At 39.5% G+C, this 24,250-nt stretch overlaps 1 protein-coding gene across 1 annotated transcript in view; it reads right to left on the reverse strand.

The window, feature by feature from the left end:
* The window catches only part of LOC124721781, a 524,867-nt gene that overhangs the window by 323,468 nt on the left and 177,149 nt on the right, over positions 1-24,250 (reverse strand). The window contains exons 9-10 of the mRNA XM_047246895.1: positions 11,316-11,411; positions 6,791-6,886 (exon numbers count right to left, since the gene is read on the reverse strand). Coding sequence (XP_047102851.1) covers positions 6,791-6,886; positions 11,316-11,411 — 192 coding nt within the window. The remainder of the gene's footprint in view (positions 1-6,790; positions 6,887-11,315; positions 11,412-24,250) is intronic.

A 24,250-nucleotide genomic window follows, 5' to 3' on the forward strand; every position in this document is an offset into this window, starting at 1 on the left:
CATTTAAAGCACACACAACAACGCATAAAACAGACTGAAGAGGGGGAATGACGCTACTGTTTGGGGTGTCACATAGTACACTGACCTTTGCTACTGTGCATCACACCATCACCTGCTGTCTTAGCTCCACACAGCTATAGTAGGTGGAAGGATGGAAAAGACCCACCATGGTTTAGTAACGAAATTCAGAAAATGCTGAGGAAGCAGAGGCTGTTGCACTCTCAGTTCAAAAGAGAATGCACAAATGCCAATGAGCAAAGGTTAGTAGAGATTTGTGTGTCTGTGAAAAGATCTATGCACAAAGTATACAACAACTACCACCATCACATCTTAGCAGAAGATCTGGCAGACAACTATTATGTAAAATCATTAAGCAGATCTAAGGCTTCCATCCAGTCCCTTGTGGGCTAGTATGGTATGGCAGTTGAAGATAACAACATAAAAGACGAAGTTTTAAATTTCACGTTCAAAAAATTGTTCACACAGGAGAATCACATGAACATACCATCATTTGACTATCGAACAGACTCCTATATGGACGACGTAGTACTAAGCATCCCTGGCATAGAGAAGCAACTGAAAGATTTGAATGCAAATAGTCACCACATCCAGATGGAACACCAATTCAGTTTTACAAAGAGTGCTCTACAGCACTGGCCCCTTACCTAGCTTGCATTTACGGTAAATCTTTCACCCGGTGCAAAATCCCAAGCGACTGAAAAAAGTGTAAGTAACACATGTATATAAGAAGGGTGAAAGAACAGACCCACAAAATTACAGACCAATACCACTAACATTAGGAAGCTGTAGAATCCTTGAACACATTCTCAGTTTGACTATAATAAACTTTCTTGAGACCAAGAATCTTATACACACGAATCAGCATGCTATTAGAAAGCATCATTCATGCAAAACTCAACTTCCCCTTTTCTCACATGATTCTACTGCAAACTATGGATGAAGAGCAACAGGCAGATTCCATATTTCTAGATTTCCGGCAATCATTTGACAAAGGTAATAGCATATGGAATAGCATTAGAGACAAGGATATCATCAGGAAAAAGGATATCATCAGGAAAACCACAGGAAAATGTGATAGGACTGCTGTAGTTCTCTATGTACATAAACAATTTCGTGGACAAGGTTGGGGGCATTCTGCATTTGTTTGTTGATGATGGTATGGTGTATGGTAACATGTTGAAGTTGAGTGACTGTAGGATGATACAGAGTGACTTAAGACAAAATTTCTAGTTGGTGTCATGAATGGTAGCTAGCTCTAAATGTAGCATTAGCAGTGTCCTGCTTGACACAGTCACGTCGTTTAAATATCTGGGCGTAACATTGCACAGTGATATGAAATGGAACAAGCACGTGAGGACAGCATTAGGGAAGGCAAATGGTCAACTTCAGTTTACTGGAAGAATTTTAGGAAAGTGTGGTTCATCTGTAAAGAAGATCACATATAGGCTGCTGGTGCGACCTATTCTTGAGTACTGCTCAAGTGTTCAGGACCTGTACCAGGTCGGATTAGAGAAAAACATCAAAGCAACTCAGAGGCACACTGCTAGATTTGTTATCGGTAGGGAATTCCTGGAGGGAAGGAGATGTTCTTTTCAAGAAACACTACTGAGAAAATTTAAAGAACCAGCATTTGAATCTGACTTCCGAACAATCTTACTGACACCAACATAAATTGCACATAAGAACCACGAAGATAAGATATGAGAAATCAGGTCTTATACGAAGGCATATAGGCAGTCGTTTCTCCCTTGCAGAACAGAAAAGGTAATGACTAGTAGCGGTACAGGGTACCCTCAGCCATGTGCTGTACGGTGGCTTGTGGAGTATCTATGTGCATGTAGATGTGGATGCCTGAACAACCACGAGTGAAGGCAAATGCAGTTGTTCCCTACACACAAAACGCCAGCTGCAGATCTCTAATGTATACACCACTTCTGTAAAGTGATAGAGAAATGAGTCTTACAGTTCTCATCTGTCTGACTTAGAAAGTTTACAGCAGTTCTCTAGTGTCACCAAAGTTTGTCAATGAAAAATCGAAATTTCGTTATATAATACTAAAAAAGCTGTTAATACAAATAATACCCAAAACTGGTGTGGTTTCTCGATCTGATTATGTCTATTTTGTCATTGTATGCTAGATAAAACAAAATAGGCCTTTCTAACATTGCAGCAATTCTGTAACACACACCAAATAAGCGAGACTGTTTTGGCACAAATGATCATTTTTATAACACGACAGAATATAATTCACAAAGTACCAATATCAAATGCCTATTACGCATACTAGAAGCAAAAAGCTTTATGTTAGGAAACATTTTCACATTTCATTCATACACACCAGTTTCTCAAGCATGAGATCAAAAAGTAGTATTACGAAATTTTTATATAAATTTGGAATCGTCTTATTCTTCCATAATTTGTGTGATGTCCCTGTTTCTTCTGCTTCCTCATTCTAACAATCTTGTCATCACCAATTCTGTAGCTATTCCTGCCATTGTCAAAATTTGTTCACCGTTTAACTTCACTGACCCGGCCAGTATCACTGGTTTAGTTACCCCGCGATTAATATGCAGTTAGGCATTGTTACATATTCGTACAAAACTTTTCTGCGTTACTTCCAAAATAGAACTTAAGCAGCTGCTAACTGGGGACTGTACAACTAGTCCTTAGTAGTGTCGCGATCTGGCCAAAAATTTTCTGTCCGAATTTAATTTTCTTGGATACGACAAGAAGATAATACGTAATCTTTCTCACTTGTTATTCCTATAGTCGTTTATTTCCATTCTGGTAGACTCAATCTATGGATTTCGCTAGTAATTATAACAATGCTGATCATTTGGAAACTCAATCAACCACATAATACAACAGCGATTGGCATTCATCCGTTCAGCTTTACTCCGCTCAGCTCGTATAGCCCCATCCCCTTTTATCTGTGGAAAGTTTATTTCTAGATGTGACGAGGATTCTCCTGACAGAGACAACACGTACACTATGCACGCATTCAAAAATCAACTTATGATTCATTCAGAAATGAACTTAAAACGAGTTCAAAAATGTTCAAAAACCAACAAGGACGCATTTCAAGATCATATAAATGATTGATTGATCAATATGCGCTGGATGCTAGGTGCTTTGAGAAACAAGTTTTTTTTCCTCGAGAATTTGAATTTGGTGCCCCCCTTTTCCCGGTAGCATCTAGCTGCTTGCTGCAACTGCTTGCATAGCCAACAGCCACATTCCTGTAGCCAGAAGGGGGAGAATCTACTACTCAAATGCAACTCAACAGCACATGTGCATGAACCCGCTCGTAACTGCTAACACAAATCAAATGTAAACAGTCGTGACTTCGTGCTCATCGGAGGGAATTTGTTGTTATGAAGTATTGCATAGTCTTCCTAAAGCCTTTGAAACATTTGCTGTTGGCAGACGCTTGCATGAGGACTACGTGTCGTCGTCGTATATAGCGCACTTCCTTTACAATTTAAGTCATTTTCCTTTTTTTCCTCTCATTTATGTTTTACTGTTGAAGTATTATTCTGCAGTAGTAGGGTACAGTAATATCCTTTGTTAGAGTAATGGTTCTTACCAGTCAAAATTACAAAAATTTAACTGAAAACTAAAACAATGAAAAATTCCCGGAATTCTAAAAAATTCCCGGGTTTTTCCCGGTTTTTACCCTGATGAAAAAATTCCCAGGTTTCTCCCGGATTTCCCGGTTGTCCCGGGTCATATACACCCTGTATGTGGCAACATAAATACTTCCATAACAAGACTGTGGCAACATAGTGTACATTTACAGTTAAATGCAAGGGCTTTAGTTTGAGAATACCACTGATGGCTTCCTGAATGAGAATGCATGAAAAGTGTCTAGTTGAAGGTCTACAAAATGTCTATCTCATCTCAGAATTAGAGAGGTGTCAACATTGTGAATTATTCCACACATTCTGTTTACTGACAAATCAATATTTATTCACAACGAAACCAACACGTCACATCCCTCAAACACGACAAGTGACTGTAAGACTAGTTGTTTCATTTTTAATGTATGGTGAAATATTACTGACAATCAGTTCACAAGTCCAGTGGTTGTCAACAATCATCATAAGGGAGTGAGATCTCAGCGATTCCTTCAGAAATTAAACTTTGGGACATTCCAATGGAATTTGCTATCTCCGTCTGTGAATTGTTAGCTCATTTCCCGTGAATCATTTAACTAGTCACAGATGCATCATACTGTTGAGACAACAACTTTAATCATTGAAATTACCACAAGTACTACATAATTGATGCTCCTGTGATTAGAAATGTAATCATGATTCTAATCAATAGCTATACAGCAAACCCACACTAGGAAGCAGCTAAACTGGCAGCCGGGAGGGGAATATCAGTTCTCCCACCTTTAGTCCAACTTGGTCAGTTGCACTCAAGTGCACACCATCGCCAAAATGTCACTTCTGCCATAGCTGTGACCCAGGTAATACATAAGAAGCAACAGCTATCAGAGAGACACCTATTGTTGACAGGGTTTATGTGGCAACATACAACTTCATTCACATTGCAGCAGGCACAGCTTTACAACTTTGTTGCTAACCACAATCTGCTTGTGTGTTCACTGTGTAAACATGATGTACATCAGCAAAGAGAGCTGTGACTTTCATCACGTGCTGCTGCTGTTCTTCTTTGCAAGTTAAGATAACTCAATTACAAGACATATTGGGTCAAACAGAAGTAAGCATATACAATGTATAAAAATTTATTTGCAACCTTAAAGATAATCCTAGAGGAAATGAAGTCTTACTGGACTGCAGACTGCAACTGCCATGTTGTTATTTCTCTTCCCTGAAGTTATACACTGTTTCCTCTCTGCTCCCTTTCCCATCATCTCCCACTTTAGTTGTCCCTCCTTAAACTTTATCAATATGAGGCAGAACACTTGCCGGACAAACAGTATTCTACTTGTCCTGTCTCATATGCCGATGTTACTTGTAAGAAGCAAGACTCCAATTTTTTTTCCCACAAAGATTAAAACCAACATACAGAGATAATGAATGCTTAAATAGTCATGTAGTTAAAACAGAAATAGTTACATAATTTAGATGAGTAGTTACAGTTCATTCTGCTACAATATACCTTATTACCCGTACAAGAATATATTACTAAACAGGAATATAGCTGTAGTTGCTATTTCAATATAGTACTTCAAACATTTGCTTGGTGCATAGTTTCACTGCCATTATACAATGTTTAAAAGAAGTCACTGTCTATTTCTGGCCACATACAGGGTGACAATTATTGAACTATATGACAAAAAGCTAAGTTACTTGCAAACTATGGCATGCACACACTTTTTTCAACATGTAAATATCATTACAGATACTTGGATTTAGATTATGACATGTTCGACATGCCTGCCATCATTGGCAATGATGTGGTGCTGACGAATGGCGAAACTCTGCATGATCTACTGTAGTGTTGGAACATCAATGCTGTCGATGACTTCCTGAATTGTTATTTTCAGCTGCAATGGTTTTGGGATTATTGCTGTGCACCTTGTCCTCAATATAGCCACACAAAAAGGAGTCACATGTGCTCAGATCCAGAGAATATGGCGGCCAATCGAGGCCTATGCCAGTGGCCTCTGGGTACCCCAGAGCCAGAATGCAGTTCCCAAAGTGATCCCCCCAGGACATCAAAAACTATCCTGCTTCGATGGGGTTGAGCTCTGTGTTACATGAACCACAACTTGTTGAAATCAGGGTCACTTTGGATAATGGGGAATAAATCATCTTCTAAAACCTTCACAAACTGTTCAGCAGTCACCGTGCCATCAAGGACTATTGCACACTGCTAACTACACAGTCACCCGTTGAAGGGAATTCTCAGTCCCCCAAATGTGCCAATTTTGCTTATTGATGAATCCATTCAAATGCAAATGGAAATGGCTGACTCCAAGAAGGTGCAGGCGCATGTGCCCCCATGCCCAACAAAGCAGTTGGGACATCCTAGCGCAAACTGTTCAGAAGTTATGATGATTTTATTTCATATAGCTCAATAATTGTCACCCTGTAAGTCTTTATTGCAATATGCTTTATGCTATCCATTGATTTCTGTAATTGTGTCATTTTCAAATGAGTGCCTTGTAATTCATTGTGGTTACATGTCAGACAGCATTGTTCAGCAGATAGTTTTCTGGTTCGGCTAGACAAGCATGGGCATTTGGGACAAAGGCTTCTGACATCTAATGACTGTGGTGTATGGTGAGAACACAAGAGGGAGAATCATATGGAAAATGTGGAAAGGGTACTGTCTATACTCGCATGTCCCTGCAATAGTTTCAGGTTTCTATAGCATAATTTATATGTACAATTGAGCAGAACTGCCTTTTCCTCTTTCTGTGTGCGTAAATGCCAGTATCTTTTGCCCAGAGCCTCAATTATTTTAAACAGTATATAATTATCTAGAAAGCAATGTATGATACTTGTCTGACAAATTTAATAAAATACTTCCTAGTACACACACACACACACACACACACACACACACACACACAAAAATTCCTACACAGATGCAATACAAAAACTATAATGATTTAGGTACAGAAATTAGGACATATATACATCAGTAATTTGCTTTTTTTGTGCAGAATTACTGAATGGAACAAGACAGGGAACAAGTATTCTTATCAAGTTCCCTCCACCACACACTCCATGGCAGCTTTCTTAGTACATAAGGAATCAGCCAAGGATACATAAACAATTAGAGTACTCACCTCAACATTAAGCTTATCAGTGGCCATAACTGCTTTAATATTTCCTTTTGTATCAATCTCAGCAGCAGCATCAATGTTTACTGGGCAATCAGAGTCCTAAAATAATACAGAGTGTCTTATAAACAACATACCAAAATGTAAATACTGCAATGGAAAGTCCTTAATGGAATATAAATATGAAAGGAATAAAGGTAACAGCTCACCATATAGTTGAGGCACTGAGTGGTCAATGGAGGCATAAACACAATTGAGACATCTTTCCCAGTCTCCCTCTTCCTCCATTCCATCTCCTCCCCTCAATCTAATCGTACACATCAATGCACACTGAGCCCAATTCCCTCTGCCTGTGGCCAGAAGGAGCTCATTGGTACTATATTCTAATCACTTGTGCCTGCTACCTCTGCTTCCCAGCCAGCATAAACCCTTCTCCCAACCCTCCCTCTCATCGCCTCCATCTCCTCATTGCCCATACTATCCAACACAACCCCACATCTCAGTCGAGATATACACCAGTCACAATGTAGTCAGTCAAGTCAATGTAGCCATGCAGAGGTGTATGCATAGGACGACAACTCATTCAAAAGCTAGAAATATTCCCAGTCTCGCTTAAGTGCCTATCAATGATTCAATGCCTCAATTATATGGTGAGTTGTTTTACGTATAGCTTACATGATTTATATCAAAATGGAAAACGTACTATTACAATAAATGTAGCCATCTTAAATCATCTTCACATGCACAACTGAAAGCAATTAAGGAAAAAGAAACAACCAAAAGTACAAATCAGGTACATCAACAAAACAGAATAGATTTACATTACAATTATTAAAAGTTTTCTTCACATTCACATACAAATTGCAACAAAAATTTGGGGCCACATTTACTGAAAAGCTTGAAGCATGTTGTCATATTCTGAGGGGGCCACACAGTAAAAGTGTAATTACTGCTGATGTCCCTGTAGGCTGGAAACTTGTGTACTCACAAGTGCTAACAGTATGATTTACATATGAAGCCACTGTGGGCTATAACTACTATTTGTTTCTGTTGTTCGTTTATATAATCTCATCTGTGTCCTTTCATCTCTATATGATAATGTTGTCAAAGAAAATAGATACACCAAACATAAAATTAAAAGCAAACAGGTAACTGATTTTATTATAACTAGGTGGAATTTCTCAAGGTGAGCTGTACTTGTAACTTCATTAGTACTGGCACTGTAGTTCTGAGAATAAAAGTATTAAACTGCAGCATTAAACAGGCAAGCAGAGGCAACTGAGCAGATGGTTTGCAAGAATGGTTGGGGATGGAGAATGGAGGTTTGGACAGCACAGAACACATATACAAAACAGGAACCAAAGAAAAATGCCAATATGTTCTTAACTATAATGCCCTGCATCTTTTAAAATATGCAGCAGTAAGAACATATACCAATTTATCATGATTATTTATCCATTCAACAAGCACAAGCAGAGTGGAATCAGAAGCTGAGAATGAAGTACTAAGTCAGTTCATTGCCTCACTACTTAGTGAAGCAATTTGCATGTGATAAATCTAAATTTATCTCGCTCACCACTTCTAAAAAAAAAAAAAAAAATCATGATATACGGGCCTATGTAAGATGAACAAGTGGTACAAAACATGCAAACCACCTGTACATTGGAAAGCTGTGTAGGACTAGTTAGAAAACAGTTTTTCCATTTTCTCTGTCACTGAAATGAACCTACTTGTCTCGTAAACAGCTGATGAGATTCGTCTGACATTTTCTTTCCTGCCAATAATAAGAAAAGTTTTTCAATGAAGTCCACAAGTGCCAAACAGCATTCTTCTAGGCTCTGTAACTTTACACACAAAATATAGATGTAACTCACATCTATTTATGTTTTATTTATCAGACAGATATTTAACTAATATGCAGCAGAAATTACCAATAAAACTGTGGACAATTTGCACCTAACAGTAATTGAATGAACCATATAATAATGACTCAAAAATAACCAGATGAGGAAACCGTGTTTATGAATACAATACTTCAAAATTACCTTCAGGGAAACACAAATTATGAACTGCACACACTAGGGGTGTCTGTCCCTCACCAACTATTTTACACACAGCAAAGACACTAGGTGTATATGAGCTCAATGAATGTTCATGATATCAGTTACTTTGGCAGCACATTTCTTTGTTCACTGAAAAACAGAAGTTCTCCTCTTTTGCAAATGGTATTGCTTTGTGTTGTTGATTTGTAAATATTCACTCAAAATAGGTTTCAGTGACACACTGCAATAAAATGCCACTGGAATGCAAAACATAGCTCTACAAACAGAATAGGAGCAGGACTGAACCAATGGCCACCCACTACCAGCAGTATGCCATCATTTGGAACTTATGGAGTCTTTTGACAGAATACTCTCTTCAATACTTCCTTAATAAAGAGTGTTCTCAAATTGAGATCTAACATATCCATTAGAAAACTGGAGCAATGATCTATCAGCTCTTCAAGCACATCTGCTGGGGCACTTCACTATTTTCAGTGATTTATTACCCTTAGTTTTATTTTACTCAAGTGCAAGAAGCTCATTATCTTACTTTCAAAACCAATAGTAACTGTGGAAATAATAATTTGATAAAATTTAGAATAGCATCCCCCATACACAGTTTCAATAGGTAAAAAATGAGGAACTGTTTATAAAAATGATTAAAAATCATTTTCTTTGTAGATAACTTACTGTCATTTTTTCTACCCTTTCTTTAGGGCTTTGCACAGCCATGAAGATGACTACACACCATGACCACACTATTAGACAGCAAAGCACTGTCATTTACATGGTGAGATATTATGAAATAAATTGGAATCAGGACATTGCCAGCAATTCTGTTAACAATAAACAGGAACACACCACTTATGTGTACACACTAGCAGTTTCACCACCAATATTACTTTCACATTTAATATGTGACATTCTGCTGGAGATACATGAAAAGTCATTATACAAAGGAACAACTTTGTGCTGTAACAACTTATCAAATTAGTCTTCACTAAATTCATAAACAAGCTGCTCAGATGTAGGAAAGAAAATAGTGAGACAGGCTGACTTGTGTATTATAGTTGTGTTCTCAGAGGGGCAGCATTTTCATTCAGGTCTCAGTAATAAAATGAAAATGTCAGTATTACAAAAGGTACAAAAGAAAAAAATCTATCAGTGAGTTATTAACCCCAGGAATACCAACGCATTTCTCGTAATGCGCATTACCAAGTGGGGGTACTTCATGCCCATCCTTAAAATAAAAAAATAAAAATAAACATTATTTGTTCCTGACTTGCATCAACATCATACTTTTTAACACATAATGATATGTAAGTGAGAGTAAAGCAGCTGGATATATCTTTTAGCCCACTCTTAGAAATAACAACATGCTTTCACTAATGTGTACTACCAACAGGAGGGTACTTTTTCATTCCCATTTGTGAAAAAAATTTCTGAAATGCAAATTTTGTTAACTGTTGTTGACTTTTACTCTCAACATACTATTTAAATAGATACTGATGTGTCAGTAAGGCCCAGAGCCTGAAAGTACTGAATGTGACATTCATTGGGTAAGTGACATCTGCTCCTACAACTTAAATTTTCGGGTTCAGTTTAACAGAAAAATTTGAAACATTTGTGGAATCTAGAAGAACAAATCATTAAAAACAATAATATTTTTTTCAAAATTTTAAAATATGAAGTAACTGACTAGACTGCAATGTTTTCAAAAGCTGAGCACCAATTGACTAGCAAGTCGCAATGTACTCAAAGAACACACAAGCACACACTGTAAGCAAACATAACAACATCGTACCTAGCCTCTAAGTAGGCTGAATGGCACGAATAAGTGTCAGTGTGGAAACTTTTCAAAATACAGTATCTTGTTAATGACGCACGCTAGAATACTGCAACAAACACCACTGACATTTTAATTTAACCTATTTTTGATCTGTTACTGTTAATAGGCATTTTTCCATTTAAAAAACTGTATGTATGCAAAAGAAATATGCTTTCTAAACATTATTACAATCTGTTTATTGGCTAACAAAGAAGTAACTGACTACCAATCCAGTATGTGAAAACCACACATCAATGGCATTTTCCATTTCCACAACATTTACAGTGCAAGTTTTAGGTGACTCACGATGTATAATTATCTAGTAGGCAATGTATAATACATACAGACAGACAGACAGACAGACAGGTACCGTCTGCATATGAAGTGAACAGAGATCTTTACTGGGGTGATGTGCGCAAGCGAGTGCGCTCTTGCTCTGCTCCCCCCCCCCTCCCTCCCCCCTCCCCCCCCCCCCCCACACACACACACACCAGTAACTAACTTTCTTTTTTGTTTTTTGTCTTGTGCAGAATTGCTAAATGGAACAACATGGGGAACACGTTTTCTTAGTCTCAAGTTACCTCCTGAACACATTCTCCATGTCAGCTTTATTAGTACATAGAAAATCTGCAGAGGATACATCAACAATTAGAACACTTACCCCATCATTAACTTGATCAGTGGCCACAACTGCATCAATATTTTCTTTTATATCAATGTCAGCAGCAGGATCAGTGTTTTCTGGGCAACCAGCATCCTAAAAGGACACACGGTATTTTATAAACAACACATAAAAAGACAAATAGAGTAATGGAAAGTCCTTGGTGGAACATAGATAATGAAAGAAATGAATGTAACAGCTGACCATGTAGCTGAAACACTGAGTAGTCAATGGGGGTATAAACAAGATTGAGACCTTATCCCCGAAGTCTTCCTCCCGACTCACACTTGCACATTAATGTGCACTGAAGTACAATTCAACCCTGCCTGTGGTGAGAAGAAGGTCACTGGTGCTATGTTCCAATTCCCTGTGCCTGCTACGTCTGCCGTCCAGCTGTCTGCAACCCTTCCTCCAGCCCTCCCTCCCATTCATCACCTCCTTTACCCACTCACCCATTCTATCAAACACAAGCCATTGTCTTAGTCGAGCTACAGTGTAGTCACAATGTAGTTAGGTATACCATTATAGTCGTGCAGGTGTATGTGCATAAGTAAATGTATATGTGTGTGTGTGTGTGTGTGTGTGTGTGTGTGTGTGTGTGTGTGTGTAGCTTGGAAAAATGACTACGGTAATCCCAATATGCTCAGTCTCATTTATGTGCTTATCAAGGTGAACTGTTATATTTATTCCTTACATAATTTATAGCAAAATAGAAAATGTACTAATACAATAACTGCAGCCATTTTAAATCATCCTCGCATTGACAACTGTACAAATTAGATTTGTCGCCAAAAGACAATGCAACATTTACATTACAAACAATTATTAAAAAAATTTCTTCACATTTATTGATCTCATTCATTAAGCCTAAAAAAATCATAAGAACAAGTTGATACAAAACATGTGAACCACATTGTACACTGGAAAGCTATACAGAATTAGTTAGAAAACAGTTTTTCCATATTCTCTGTCCCTGAAATGAACATATATGTCTTGTGAACAGTATTTCAGTCCTGATGCATTCAATACATTTTCATATGGTAATTTTTTGCATAAAGCAGAATGTGCCTAACACAGAAATGGAATAAAGTTTAAAGATTTAATTAATAATTCATTGTATAATGTGGAAAAGAGCTTACACATTAATACTGCATTACAGTATACATTAGTTATTCATGACTCTTCAAATACAGTACTTTTAACACAGAGACTATACAGCCCTACAATGTTTTTAAGTGGCACAAAAACAAGAAAAGAGGTTTGGCATAGAGCGGCACTAAAAGTGTGGACATCAAACTGCCCCACTCCGTGTAACAACGAACAACTTATGCATGGTGTCGGTACATCAAATGAAGTGGTTTGTTTGTGAGCATTCTGTTTGTGGGCATTTCTCATTTTCCATTATTACTGATGTGCAACAATGGACACTAGAGCAGTGTTCTGCACCTACAAACAACCTGTCGCAATCTGCACGGTGAAGAGTTTTTTCCTTTTTTTTCCGTTAAACAATAGTTTTACCCGGCAAGGTCAAGCATTCCAAAGAAATACACTAACTTCATTATTTTCTGCCAGTTTCAGTTGACTAATAGCACTTCAAGTGATAAAATGTTGTCGAGCAAAAAGTATGTGTTGCTAACACATCACGAAAAGGTTCAGGTAATCGAGGTGAGTGAAAATGACAAATTCCCTGCATGTGAAATAATGTTGTGTTTCAAATGAGGTAAAACACAAATTTATGATGCTTTAAGAAACAAGGATAAGATAAAGGATGAATGGATGAAAGGGAATGGACAAATGAAAAAAGGCGAAGAAGACAGGAAATGAAGAAAATAATGAGAGTGTATGGGAATCATTCATAAGTGCTCAAGCAAAAAACTTACCTCTGTGTGGACCCATGTTGCAGAGTGAGGCTCTGAAAGTCACTAGATGACTGGACAGATTCAAAGCTAGGCATAACATACGGAATGAAGTGTGTGATGAAGCTAAGAATCTGTAGGAAAGTGTAGCAACAGAATGGAAAACAATAATGTACAACCTAATGGCAAATTATGACCCAAAAGACCTTTTCAATGCCAATGAAACGGGACTGTTATTGTGTACTGCCTTCAAAATCTCTAGCAACTCAAGGTGAGAAGTGCACCAGTGGAAAAATTTCTAAGGAAAGACTCACTGTACTGCTGTGTGGAACATGTTAGGTAATATGGACAAGCCACTGCTGACTGGAAAAGTAGCAAAACCACATTGTTTCAAAAAATAGACATCAGTAAATTTCCAGTCACATGGTGAAGCAATAAAAAGGTGTGGATGGTGAGTGGTTATGGAAGAATTGCTGGGCTCTCAAAATGCCAAAACAAAAAAAGGAAATTGCGAAGTTCTCCTATTCCTAGACAATGCAACTTGCCACCTAAAAGTCAAATTATCAAACATGAAATTGGCTTGGTTCCCACCAGTTGCAACCAGCCTCATGCAATCCATCGACCAGGGAGTTATTTAGACATTCAAGTCGCATGATAGGCAATTACTGAAACAGTCTCTTATTCTTGGTGTCTAAGAAGCAGAAAGTGCATTTTCTCTTGCCTCGTCAGTTTTTGTCCTGGATTGGCTTGGCAGTAAGGGAAATAAAGCCTGAAACTGTTACCAAGTGAGTCAACAAAGCGGGTTTTGGAGGTCAAGAACAAGACACTTCTGTGGCCATTCAAGCTCAAGAAAATGCAACACAGCAACTGCTGAATTAAAATACAAAACATTTCATATAGTGCAGATGACTACATTCAAAGTTACTACTTTTTGTGAACTCATTCCATTTTTACTTCAGCAACAAATTTAACAGAAATCCACAATACAGAAGATGACCAGAAAGGAACAAAGGAGGAAGAGGAGAAGAAAAATGATGGCCCTAGAAAAATTAATAGGTATGAAGGAGCATAGACAATGTTCTGCCATTAGCAGCACACACAAATTCTCCCAAGCTGTTAGAACTATCGTATAGTGCAAAATATTGCATAGAAAAAAAAAGTTTTTTTCAGGAAATTCAAGCAGGTTTCCCACCTTGATATGTGATGAAAAAAGTGGAATGAAAAGCAAATAAACACAGGAATAATACATGAACACATACAACAATAAATGAAATTAAAGTTAGAGTAACAACACAAATACACTGTCTTATTTACCAATTAGTGTAATCGTGTAGTATTCTATTGTACAATATACAGTAAATAAACACCTACTATGCAGTAGTGAAGGTACATAAATTTGTGCATAATTATAAATTTGTATTTTTATGTATGATATCTGATAAATTTTATGTAACCTAGTGAGTTCTGTGTAATTTGGAAACTTTTCCAACTTGGAAAATTATTTTAGTCCCATGTGATTTCATTTTGATCAAGTTTTACTGTACAGTGGTAATTCACCACCTTATCTGCTCAATAGCTGATGGCAGCAACATAAAAAACATCTTATATCCTTCCTTGTTTCCAGGAGGGAATGACTACTGCCTTTTTCCTAAAATAAAAATACTGTTCATCAGAATAATATTCATTAAAAAATAAGGCTTAAAAACTGAGGTGGCATACCTTTGTGTACTCTATCTGACCAATGACCATGCTATCTTCCATATGATATACTTTATGTAATCAAGCTCCTAACATGTAAAAGGGGAGATACTTCTTGGTCGAGTCAATGTTTAGACTTCATGAAAGATGTGAATGCTAGACTCTGGCTGAGGTACTGTTCTCAAAACAGTGTTCCATTCCATCCTTCGCCCTGTTCCACAGCGCCAATTCTCAATAAGATAGTTCAATCCTTTTGTTTCATCCACACACTTATGTAGCTGGTACGGAATTGTTTAATGAAATAAGGAAGTCTCTCCAAGCCATCACTCACCTTTCGTGTCGATAGAAGAGAAACGTACATAATTAAATACAGATCTGAGATGTAAGTACATACAACTTTTCTACCGCAATGACTTCTGTCAAATTTGACAGATAACAGATAAAACCGCTATCAGTCATATGGGTGTGATGTTAACCCGCACATCTCCCACAACCATGGATATCAAGTTCACTTTGGCACCAACGTCTGAGCCAGAATACTGGGAGACAGGAGTTTGGGTCCCTACTCGTTGCCTGACCAGTTGACTGCACAAACGAATTATGCATTCCTCTCAAACTATTTGTCTGATACACTGGGAGATGTTTCACTTCATGTTCGGCAGAGGTTATGGTTTCAATACGATGGTGCACATCACACTTTGGAATTAATGCACAACAGTATTTAGCCAGAACTTTTCCAGGGAAACGGCTCAGACAGGAAGGTCCAGTTGTATGGCCTCTACATTCACCTGACCTAAATCTCCTGGATTTCTTCCAATGGGGAAACAGGAAGGAGCACACGTATTCTACTCTGCCGACAAGTGTGGATGGTTGGTTGGTTTTTTGGGGGAAGAGACCAAACAGCAAGGTCATCGGTCTCATCGGATTAGGGAAGGACAGGGAAGGAAGTCGGCCGTGCCCTTTCAGAGGAACCATCCCGCCATTTGCCTGGAGCGATTTAGGGAAATCACGGAAAACCTAAATCAGGATGGCCGGACGTGGGATTGAACCGTCGTCCTCCCAAATGCGAGTCCAGTGTGCTAACCACTGCGCCACCTCGCTCGGTGACAAGTGTGGAAGAACAGATAGTGTGTATTCACATTGTATCTATGGGATGTAGCAAAAATGGTTCAATTGGCTCTGAGCACTATGGGACTCAACTTTTGAGGTCATTAGTCCCCTAGAACTTAGAACTAGTTAAACCTAACTAACCTAAGGACATCACACACATCCATGCCTGAGGCAGGATTCGAACCTGCGACCGTAGCGGTTCCAGACTGCAGCGCCTAGAACCGCACAACCACTTCGGCCAGCTGGGATGCAGCCATATTGCTCAGAGTCCATAGCTGCATGATCCAGTGGGTTGTGCAATGTTTGGACACGCAGAGGGGTAGTTTTGAGCAAATGTTCTGGAGTAATTCATTTTTAAGAAACAGAGTTCATTGTGCAAAAACTTGCTGTAAGACTATTATGTAGTGCTCACCCACGATCAACTTGTAGACATGTGTTTAAGGCGTTGGGCATCCTGAGGTCAAAATATTATTTTGTAAATATCTTGCACTCATTAATACGAAAATTATCATTGTTATTGGTTGCTAATGTTATATCCTAGCCAGTAATGCCACCCGAGCCTGCTGCCAAAAGGTTGGCAGCATCAAAGTCCGGACGCCGTCCGCATAAGCAGCGCCAGCGAGACAGGAAATCGCCGCAAGTCTGCGCGCGCCACCGCTGGCTTCTGGTTTCTTAAGCGCTGAAGTCGCGAGCGCTAGGACAGTTCTGTATTCGCCGCTCAGTTGTATACTCGCCACCGAATTGTGTACTTGCTAGTCAGTTGTGTGTTCATCGCAGCAGAGTCAGCCGACGCTGACCTAGCCGCTCCGACTTGAACTAGACAGATTTCTGTAGACACGGAGTTCACTACTGTGTTTCTGTATCTTCGTTAATAAAGATAAGTACCGACTTTTATTAATCAGAGTGTTTGGGTTTTCATCTTTCTGTTCACTGTTCCAGCGGACCGGTCGGCCCGCTATTAAAAGTGTGGCGGTGACTTCGTAAGCCGTTTCTACAGCGAATTGTTTGTCGCTACGAACGCCACCACAAAAGCTAATGTGTTGCATCTGAGTGGACGTACTGCATGTACTATAAATGACTAGTAGATGTTGAGTTATTTAACTGTGCAATCATCTTAGCATCTCACAACTGATACTATTTTTGAAGTTATTCTGTCATATTTCTAACTTGTCTGACCACATTTTTGTTTTGTTCACTGTCACAGAAAACTGTATTAGGTAAATGTCGGATACACATGGGTTTAGGAAACAACGTATGCTACAATATTATATGATACAATCAAAATAAAAATTTGTTTTTACACCTGCATTCACTTTGAACCCACAACCTCAAGCACGCTAATGCAACATGCTATCCACTGCAACAACTGCACAACTCCTATATCCTGACACAGGTAGTTACCATATGAGATTACAGCATTGCCAGATTGCCTATCTTTAAGGTCCATTTATTGCCAGAAATATGCGCGAGTTGAAATTTTGTGACAGACATTTTTGGTTTGCTAGCATGTGAGGAACCACACTGCGAAGTCCAAGTGCGCGAATTTTTCTTCATCCTGTAGATGGTATGTGTAGGGCTGGACTGGGAGCAAGGAAAGGGATAGGCAGGTGGATGGCTGCAACTAGTAAAGGTTACACTAAGGAAGATTATGTGAATGAAGTATACATTGCAGGGAGAGTTCTCACTTGTGCAGTTCAGAAAATCTGGCATCCCTACACTTTCCCACCCCACACCACCTCTGTATCCCAACTACCCAACCCAGAACAGATCGCCTCAGACAAAGTTGCAGTTGGCCCTTAGCACTCAGAGATGACAATGGCCATGAGCGTACTAGTTGTGCTTGTGTGAAAATGTGTGAGTTCTGTTTTGTCTACGATTGACAAATGACGTAATAAAATAGCTGAAGATTATCTGGTCAACTTTCGAGAACTGTGCCTATCTGCCATTCAATGCCTCCTCCATGTGCAGTACATACAGATACTCGTGTAGATGCAGTGTTCCTCAACTTTTAGAAGGTGTTCAACACAGTTATGCACTGCCACCTAATGAACAAAATAGATGCATACAGAATATCAAACCAACTGTGTGATTTAACTGAAGAGTTTCTAGCAAACAAAAACACAGCATGTCATTCTACGTAGAAGGAAGTCTTCAATCATGAAAGTAATTTGGAACATGCCCCACAGGAGTGTTACAGGACCATTATTTTTCACTATAAATGAACCAGTAGATAACATTGGAAGTTCCATGAGGGTTTATGCGGATGGTGTTGTTGATAGAGACAACTTGAAAGGCCAGAAAACTGTAGCAAAATGCAGGAAGTTAGTTAGTTAGTTCATTAGTTTCATGTTTCATAAACCATTTTAGACAATTAATTGTAGTGAAGTGGAGCAATCATTTTACATTCACATCATGAATTAATTTGTCAATATGGTTGAATATATAGATGTGAGTTAGTAATTCCTACCCACAACCTTTCATACATTACAGCAATAGAAATTCTTCTATGGAATAGAAGGAGTTGTCAAGAAGAAACTTTCTCAGTTTGTTATCAAATTTTACATTTTATGTCACTGGATAAGTATTCAAAAATTTTTGTTGCAACATTGTGTACCTCTTCTTGTAGTAAAGACAACCTTAATGGAGAGTATGTCGTTTTTCTTTCTGGTATTGTAATTATGTATCTCGTTGCTCTTTTTGAGCTGTAGTGGATTATTTACAGCAAACTTCATGAGGGAATAAATATACTGTGAAGCAGTAGCCAAAATGCCCAACGCCTTAAACACATGTCTACAAGTTGATCGTGGGTGAGCACTACATAATAGTCTTACAGCAAGTTTTTGCACAATGAAGTCTGTTCCTTAAAAATGAATTACTCTAGAACATTATTCCATACGACACTCTTGAATGAAAATAAGCAAAATATGTCAACTTACTGATTTGTCTCTTCTATATTATGAAAAGGATGGATTGCTACTCAACATATAATGGAAATGTTGATTCACACACGGGCACAACAGAAAGACTGCTAAACAAGTAATTTATCAGCCAAAAAGTCTCCTGAATTAAACACACACACACACACACACACACACACACACACACACACAGAGAGAGAGAGAGAGAGAGAGAGAGAGAGAGAGAGAGAGAGAGAGAGAGAGAGAGAGAGAGAGAGAGAGAGATATTCATGCGAATGCAACTTGTGCACACATGACCACTGTCCCTGGCTGCCGTGGCCAGATGGCGAGCAACAGCACATGACGGGTGAAGCAAACTGAGTGGTGGGGGTAAGGAGGAGGTTTCAAGGGGGAGGGATAGCAGGGCAGGGCTGGAGGACAGTAATGTGCTGCTTGTGAGGGCATACAGGGACAAGGTGGAGAGAGGGTACGGCAGGTAGTCGCAGTCAGGATGCTACAATGGAGGGTGGGGGTGGGGGAGGGGGGGGGGGATAGTGGTAGGAGCAGAAAAGAAGAGAAGCAGAAAGACTGTGTCGTGTTGGTGGAATACAAGGCTGTGCAGCTCTGTAATACTGGAATCGGGACAGGGAAGGGGATAGGTACGTAAAGGTCAATGACTACCGAAGGTTGAGGCCAGGAGGTTATGGGAACAAGGGTATACTGCAGGAAGAGTTCCCACTTGCACTATTCAGAAAAGTTGGTGTTGGTAGGAAGGATTAAGATGGCACAGGCTGTGAAGCAGGAAATGAAATGAAGAACATCATGTTGGGCAGCATGCTCAGCAACTGGATGGTCTAACTGTTTCTTGGCCACAGTTTGTTGGTGGTCATTCATGCCAACAGACAGCTTGTTGGTTGTCATGCTCATGTAGAAAGCAGCACAGTGTTTGCAGTTTAGCTTGTAGATCACATGACTGATTTCACAGGTTGCGCTGACTTTGATGGGATAGGTGATGCTTGTGACCAGAATGGAGTAGGTGGTGGTGGGAGGATGTATGAGACATGTCTTGCATCTGCAATGCTTAATTTTTCTTAATATTTGAAGGAGAAGTTGGTGTTACATTCATATGATTGAATTTTATGACTGATTCTTTTTCAACATACTGCAGTGTTTTCTCTTTAGAACTGTTTGTCCCTATACTTTCTACTATATTTAAGAAATAATTATTAAGTATGTTTGCTATCTGTGACTCGTCATTTATAGCCCTTCCATTCATTTCAATAGTGTTGTTATCCTGTTCTGTGGCAGGCTGTCCTGTCTCTCATTTCACTACTCTCCACATAGCCTTAATTCTGTTGCCTGAATTACTGATTTCTGTCATAATGTGTACGTTAATTTCTTTTTTAATAACCTTTCTTAGTAAATTTGAGTAGTTTTAGTAGTGTGCAACTACTGCAGGATCTGTACTTGGTCATGCCAACAGATAAATTTCCTTTTTTCCTTTCACAAGATACTTTAATCCCTCTACTGATCCATTGTTTTTATATGGCTGTTTAATTTCCTTTCAAATAATGATATGAATTTATCACGGAAAAGATTGCATTTAATGTTAGCATTTGGTTCATTACAAATTCAATCCCAGGTTATCTCTTATAAAGTATGCTTAAAAACCTATGTCCTGGAGTCATTAATAATTCTAACTGATTTCCACTTAAAAGTTTCCATACTGTAGGGAACTATGTTATTTATCCTAACTAACTGTGCATCATGTTCAAAGATAGCATTTTTTACTGGGTAAACAGTTATTTTCTTGCCTTGAGCTTCATCAAAGAAAATAATATCAATTAGGATCCAAATTTCTTTATCCACCCATATTGGAAACTTAATCACTGAGCTCAAATTATAGGATTCCAAATCATTTTTTCTATCAGAATCCTTTATAAAATCTACATTGGAGTCACCACAGAATATTAACTGTTGCTGCTGTCTGACAGATAGCATAGTATGGAATCCAGATGCCTCATAAACATTTCAAAATTTCCAAGTGGAGACCTATACACAATGACAATTAAAAGTGATATTTTTTAGTATTAATTCCCAACCACATACACCTGTGTACTGATCAGTAGAAAATCTAAGTTTCACAATGTTTTTGAACTTGTGTTCCATCTTGATTTATGTCATAAATCTTCGTTTTCCCATATTAGTTCTGCACGTGTAAGCTGCTAGTTGTAGTCTTTCCTATGCAACTTATCTAATCCTGTCGTTATGTAGTGCTCAGATAGGCACAGGATATCTGTAATTTCAGAGCTCTCTCAATTTTCCAAACAGACAAGAAGCTCTTTTACCTTATTACTCAGTCCCCTCTAAAATATGGATGAAATAAGCTAACCTTACTTTTCTGTGCATTCTTAAGCATTTTGCGAGGCTCTTCTGTTATTCTGACTTCTTTCAAAATAGGGTGCCTGAATCCTGATCCTAATATAAAAAGGTTACCTCTCTGACACCAGTAATCACAAAGACCTTACTTTGTGTGGCCTCCCATATATTATCTGCCTCCTGTACATTACCTGCAAGAAGCTCAACCAAACTATCTTTCCCTCTTCTATTGAGGTGTAGGTCATGTCTAGTGTATCTCCATCTCCCAGCTGTAGCAACAGGCACTGAACTCATATGAGATTTCATTTTAGTCAGCATCTGCCTGACTGACTCAGTGTTCTCACAGTCCTCAGCAGTATTAACCCAGGACTGGTCATGGTGCTGCAGGACCACCACAAAACACATTTGTGTGTGCAGTTGCTATTCCTTTTTCACCCAGGCCACCCCTAGTGCTGTAACTACTGTCCTTAGGCAGGCTTACCCTGCTCCACCTGCACAGGATCGATGTTTGGTGTAGGGAGTGGCAACTGACTCTCAACACAAACAAATATAACATATTACAAATACTCAGACAGAGACCCTTTTACTGTATGATGCAGAACAATCGCTATAAGGAGTTACTTCCATAAAATATTTAGAAGTACGTGTATGGAGTGATTTGAAGTGAAACACCTACATAGAATTAACTGTGGGTACGGCAAATGCCAAAAAGATTCATTGGAAGAATCCTCAGGAAATGTAGTCCATCAACAATGGAAGTAGCTTACAAAACATTTGTTCAATTAATATTTGAATACTGCTTGTCAGTCTGGGATCCACACTAGATACGATTGACAGAGGAAATAGACAAGGTCCAAAGAAGAGCTGCATATTTCATTACAGGTCTATTTTGTAATCACAAAAGCATCACAGATATGCTCAGTCAACTCCAGTGGCAGATGCTGCATGAGAGGCATTCTGAATCACTGTTTGGTCTACTGTTAAAATTCTAAGAATGTACGTTCCTAGAAGAGAACCAATATATTGCTTCCTCCTTTTTTTATATCTCGTAAGAAGCCTGTGAAGATAAAATTAAAGATTCAAGTCCACGCAGAGGCTTATCAGAACCTGTTCTTCTTGTTAACCACACACAATTGGAACAGGAAAATGGGGAAGTGACAATGGCACACCAAGTGCACCGAGCAAGGTGGCGCAGTGGTTATCACACTGGACTCGCATTCGGGAGGACGACGGTTCAATCTCGTCTCCGGCCATCCTGATTTAGGTTTTCCGTGATTTCCCTAAATCGTTTCAGGCAAATGCCGGGATGGTTCCTTTGAAAGGGCACGGCTGATTTCCTTCCCAATCCTTCCCTAACCTGAGCTTGCGCTCAGTCTCTAATGACCTCGTTGTTGACGGGACGTTAAACACTAACCACCACCACACCAAGTGCTGAAGCAATGAATTAGGTTCCCTTCTACGCTCCTGAGGGGCATACATGCTAATTAAAAAAGATAACAATAAATAATGGGGTGTCCTGGAAGAGGCACAGCAGCTGGTTCAGGGATGTTACTCCAAAAAGCAAACAGATAGGGTAAAATTTAATGAGGTGCTACTTATGAATCAAGGGAGGTCCTCACTCGTGGTGGAATCTTTGAACAGGGTGGCTACGAATGGTTTCCAGTACTTTGTACTGCACCACTGGGCAGTGCGGGAACACTCACTTCAGTGGCACACTTAGCAGTAAAGGGACGCCAAAACGGCTGGGGTTGGAATGGTAATAAACCCAAATGGTACTCCTGGTGCACTCTACACTTCACCACACTGCACATGGTATTCCAGGTGCGAATAATGGAGGGGGGGGGGGGGGGGGGTCACCAGACGCCTGGCATCAGGCTATCAGGCTATGTACAGTCAAGGGTATCCCCTCAAGGAAGGAAAGCGGCTCAGGAAGGTGGAGCTGAAGACATGGTAGCAGTCCTCTTGTTAATCAAACCACAACAAAATAATGACACTGGATGCAATTGTAAAATCCTGCAGTCCACACATACTCCAGAGAAGTGTGGCAGGCAACAATGAGAGCCACTTGATGTTGCGCAGGACGGGCTGCCAGGAGCACAGCCGGGAGGTGTTGCTTCGTCGAAGCAGAAGAAGAGACTGCTCAGGCGATGGTTCAGCATGCAGGGTGTCTGGAAAGTGTGGTAAACTAAGATCTACCTCCAGCGGAAGTGACCAGCAAGGGTTCTGGGGAGATGAGGTGGTACTTCATCCAGCACGAACTACGCTGATCACTAGTTTTCAGTCAACACAACCCGTCGTCTGCTGCTAAAGTTGGAGGCAAATAGAAGGAGTCACCACAGCACCTTCCACCACATCATAAGGTAGTTTGCAGAGCATGGATGTAGAGGTGGGAAAGTGTAGACATTCAGCTCTAAATTGGTTAGTATTTTCCAATAACAAATTTTTGTTCCTGAAGCAATGACAAAATTTGGAAATATCAGATACATTGATGTGTGACCTGAGGTTTTTCCAGTGTACAAAAATCTTGAAAATTTCTCAGGTATTCAGCCGGGTAGCGTCGTCCAAAAGGCGCAATATTTCGGCAAGCCGACTTCTTGCCATCTACAGGAAATCTTGGTGTCTGATTGATCTCTGATGGATGTCGATTTAATATAATCTCCACCCCTCTCCCGTAGCATCCGTCTTGGCACTTCCGAGTGGTCCACGGCCGGTGGTGGGGGAAGGGTGGCGGTGGGTGGTGGGGGAAGCATGGCACCCCACGACACATCATCGGCCGCAGTCCTTCCACGGCTACGGCCGCTTGCGGAATTCTGCCATCCTGGTGACAATGCTTCTTCTTCTTCTTCCTCCTCTTCTTCTTCTTCTGGTGTCCTGACAGGAGCGGATTTCCGTGTAGACTGTCGTCGTGTTTTAATCATACTCAAAGCTGGATCCCAGGCTTTGCTTAACTGGAAACCGCTGTCTTTATTTTTATTAGTTCGTCATGCAGCTGGAT

Source organism: Schistocerca piceifrons, chromosome X (genome assembly GCF_021461385.2).
Source record: "Schistocerca piceifrons isolate TAMUIC-IGC-003096 chromosome X, iqSchPice1.1, whole genome shotgun sequence".
In the NCBI taxonomy this organism is placed as follows: Eukaryota; Metazoa; Arthropoda; class Insecta; order Orthoptera; family Acrididae; genus Schistocerca; species Schistocerca piceifrons.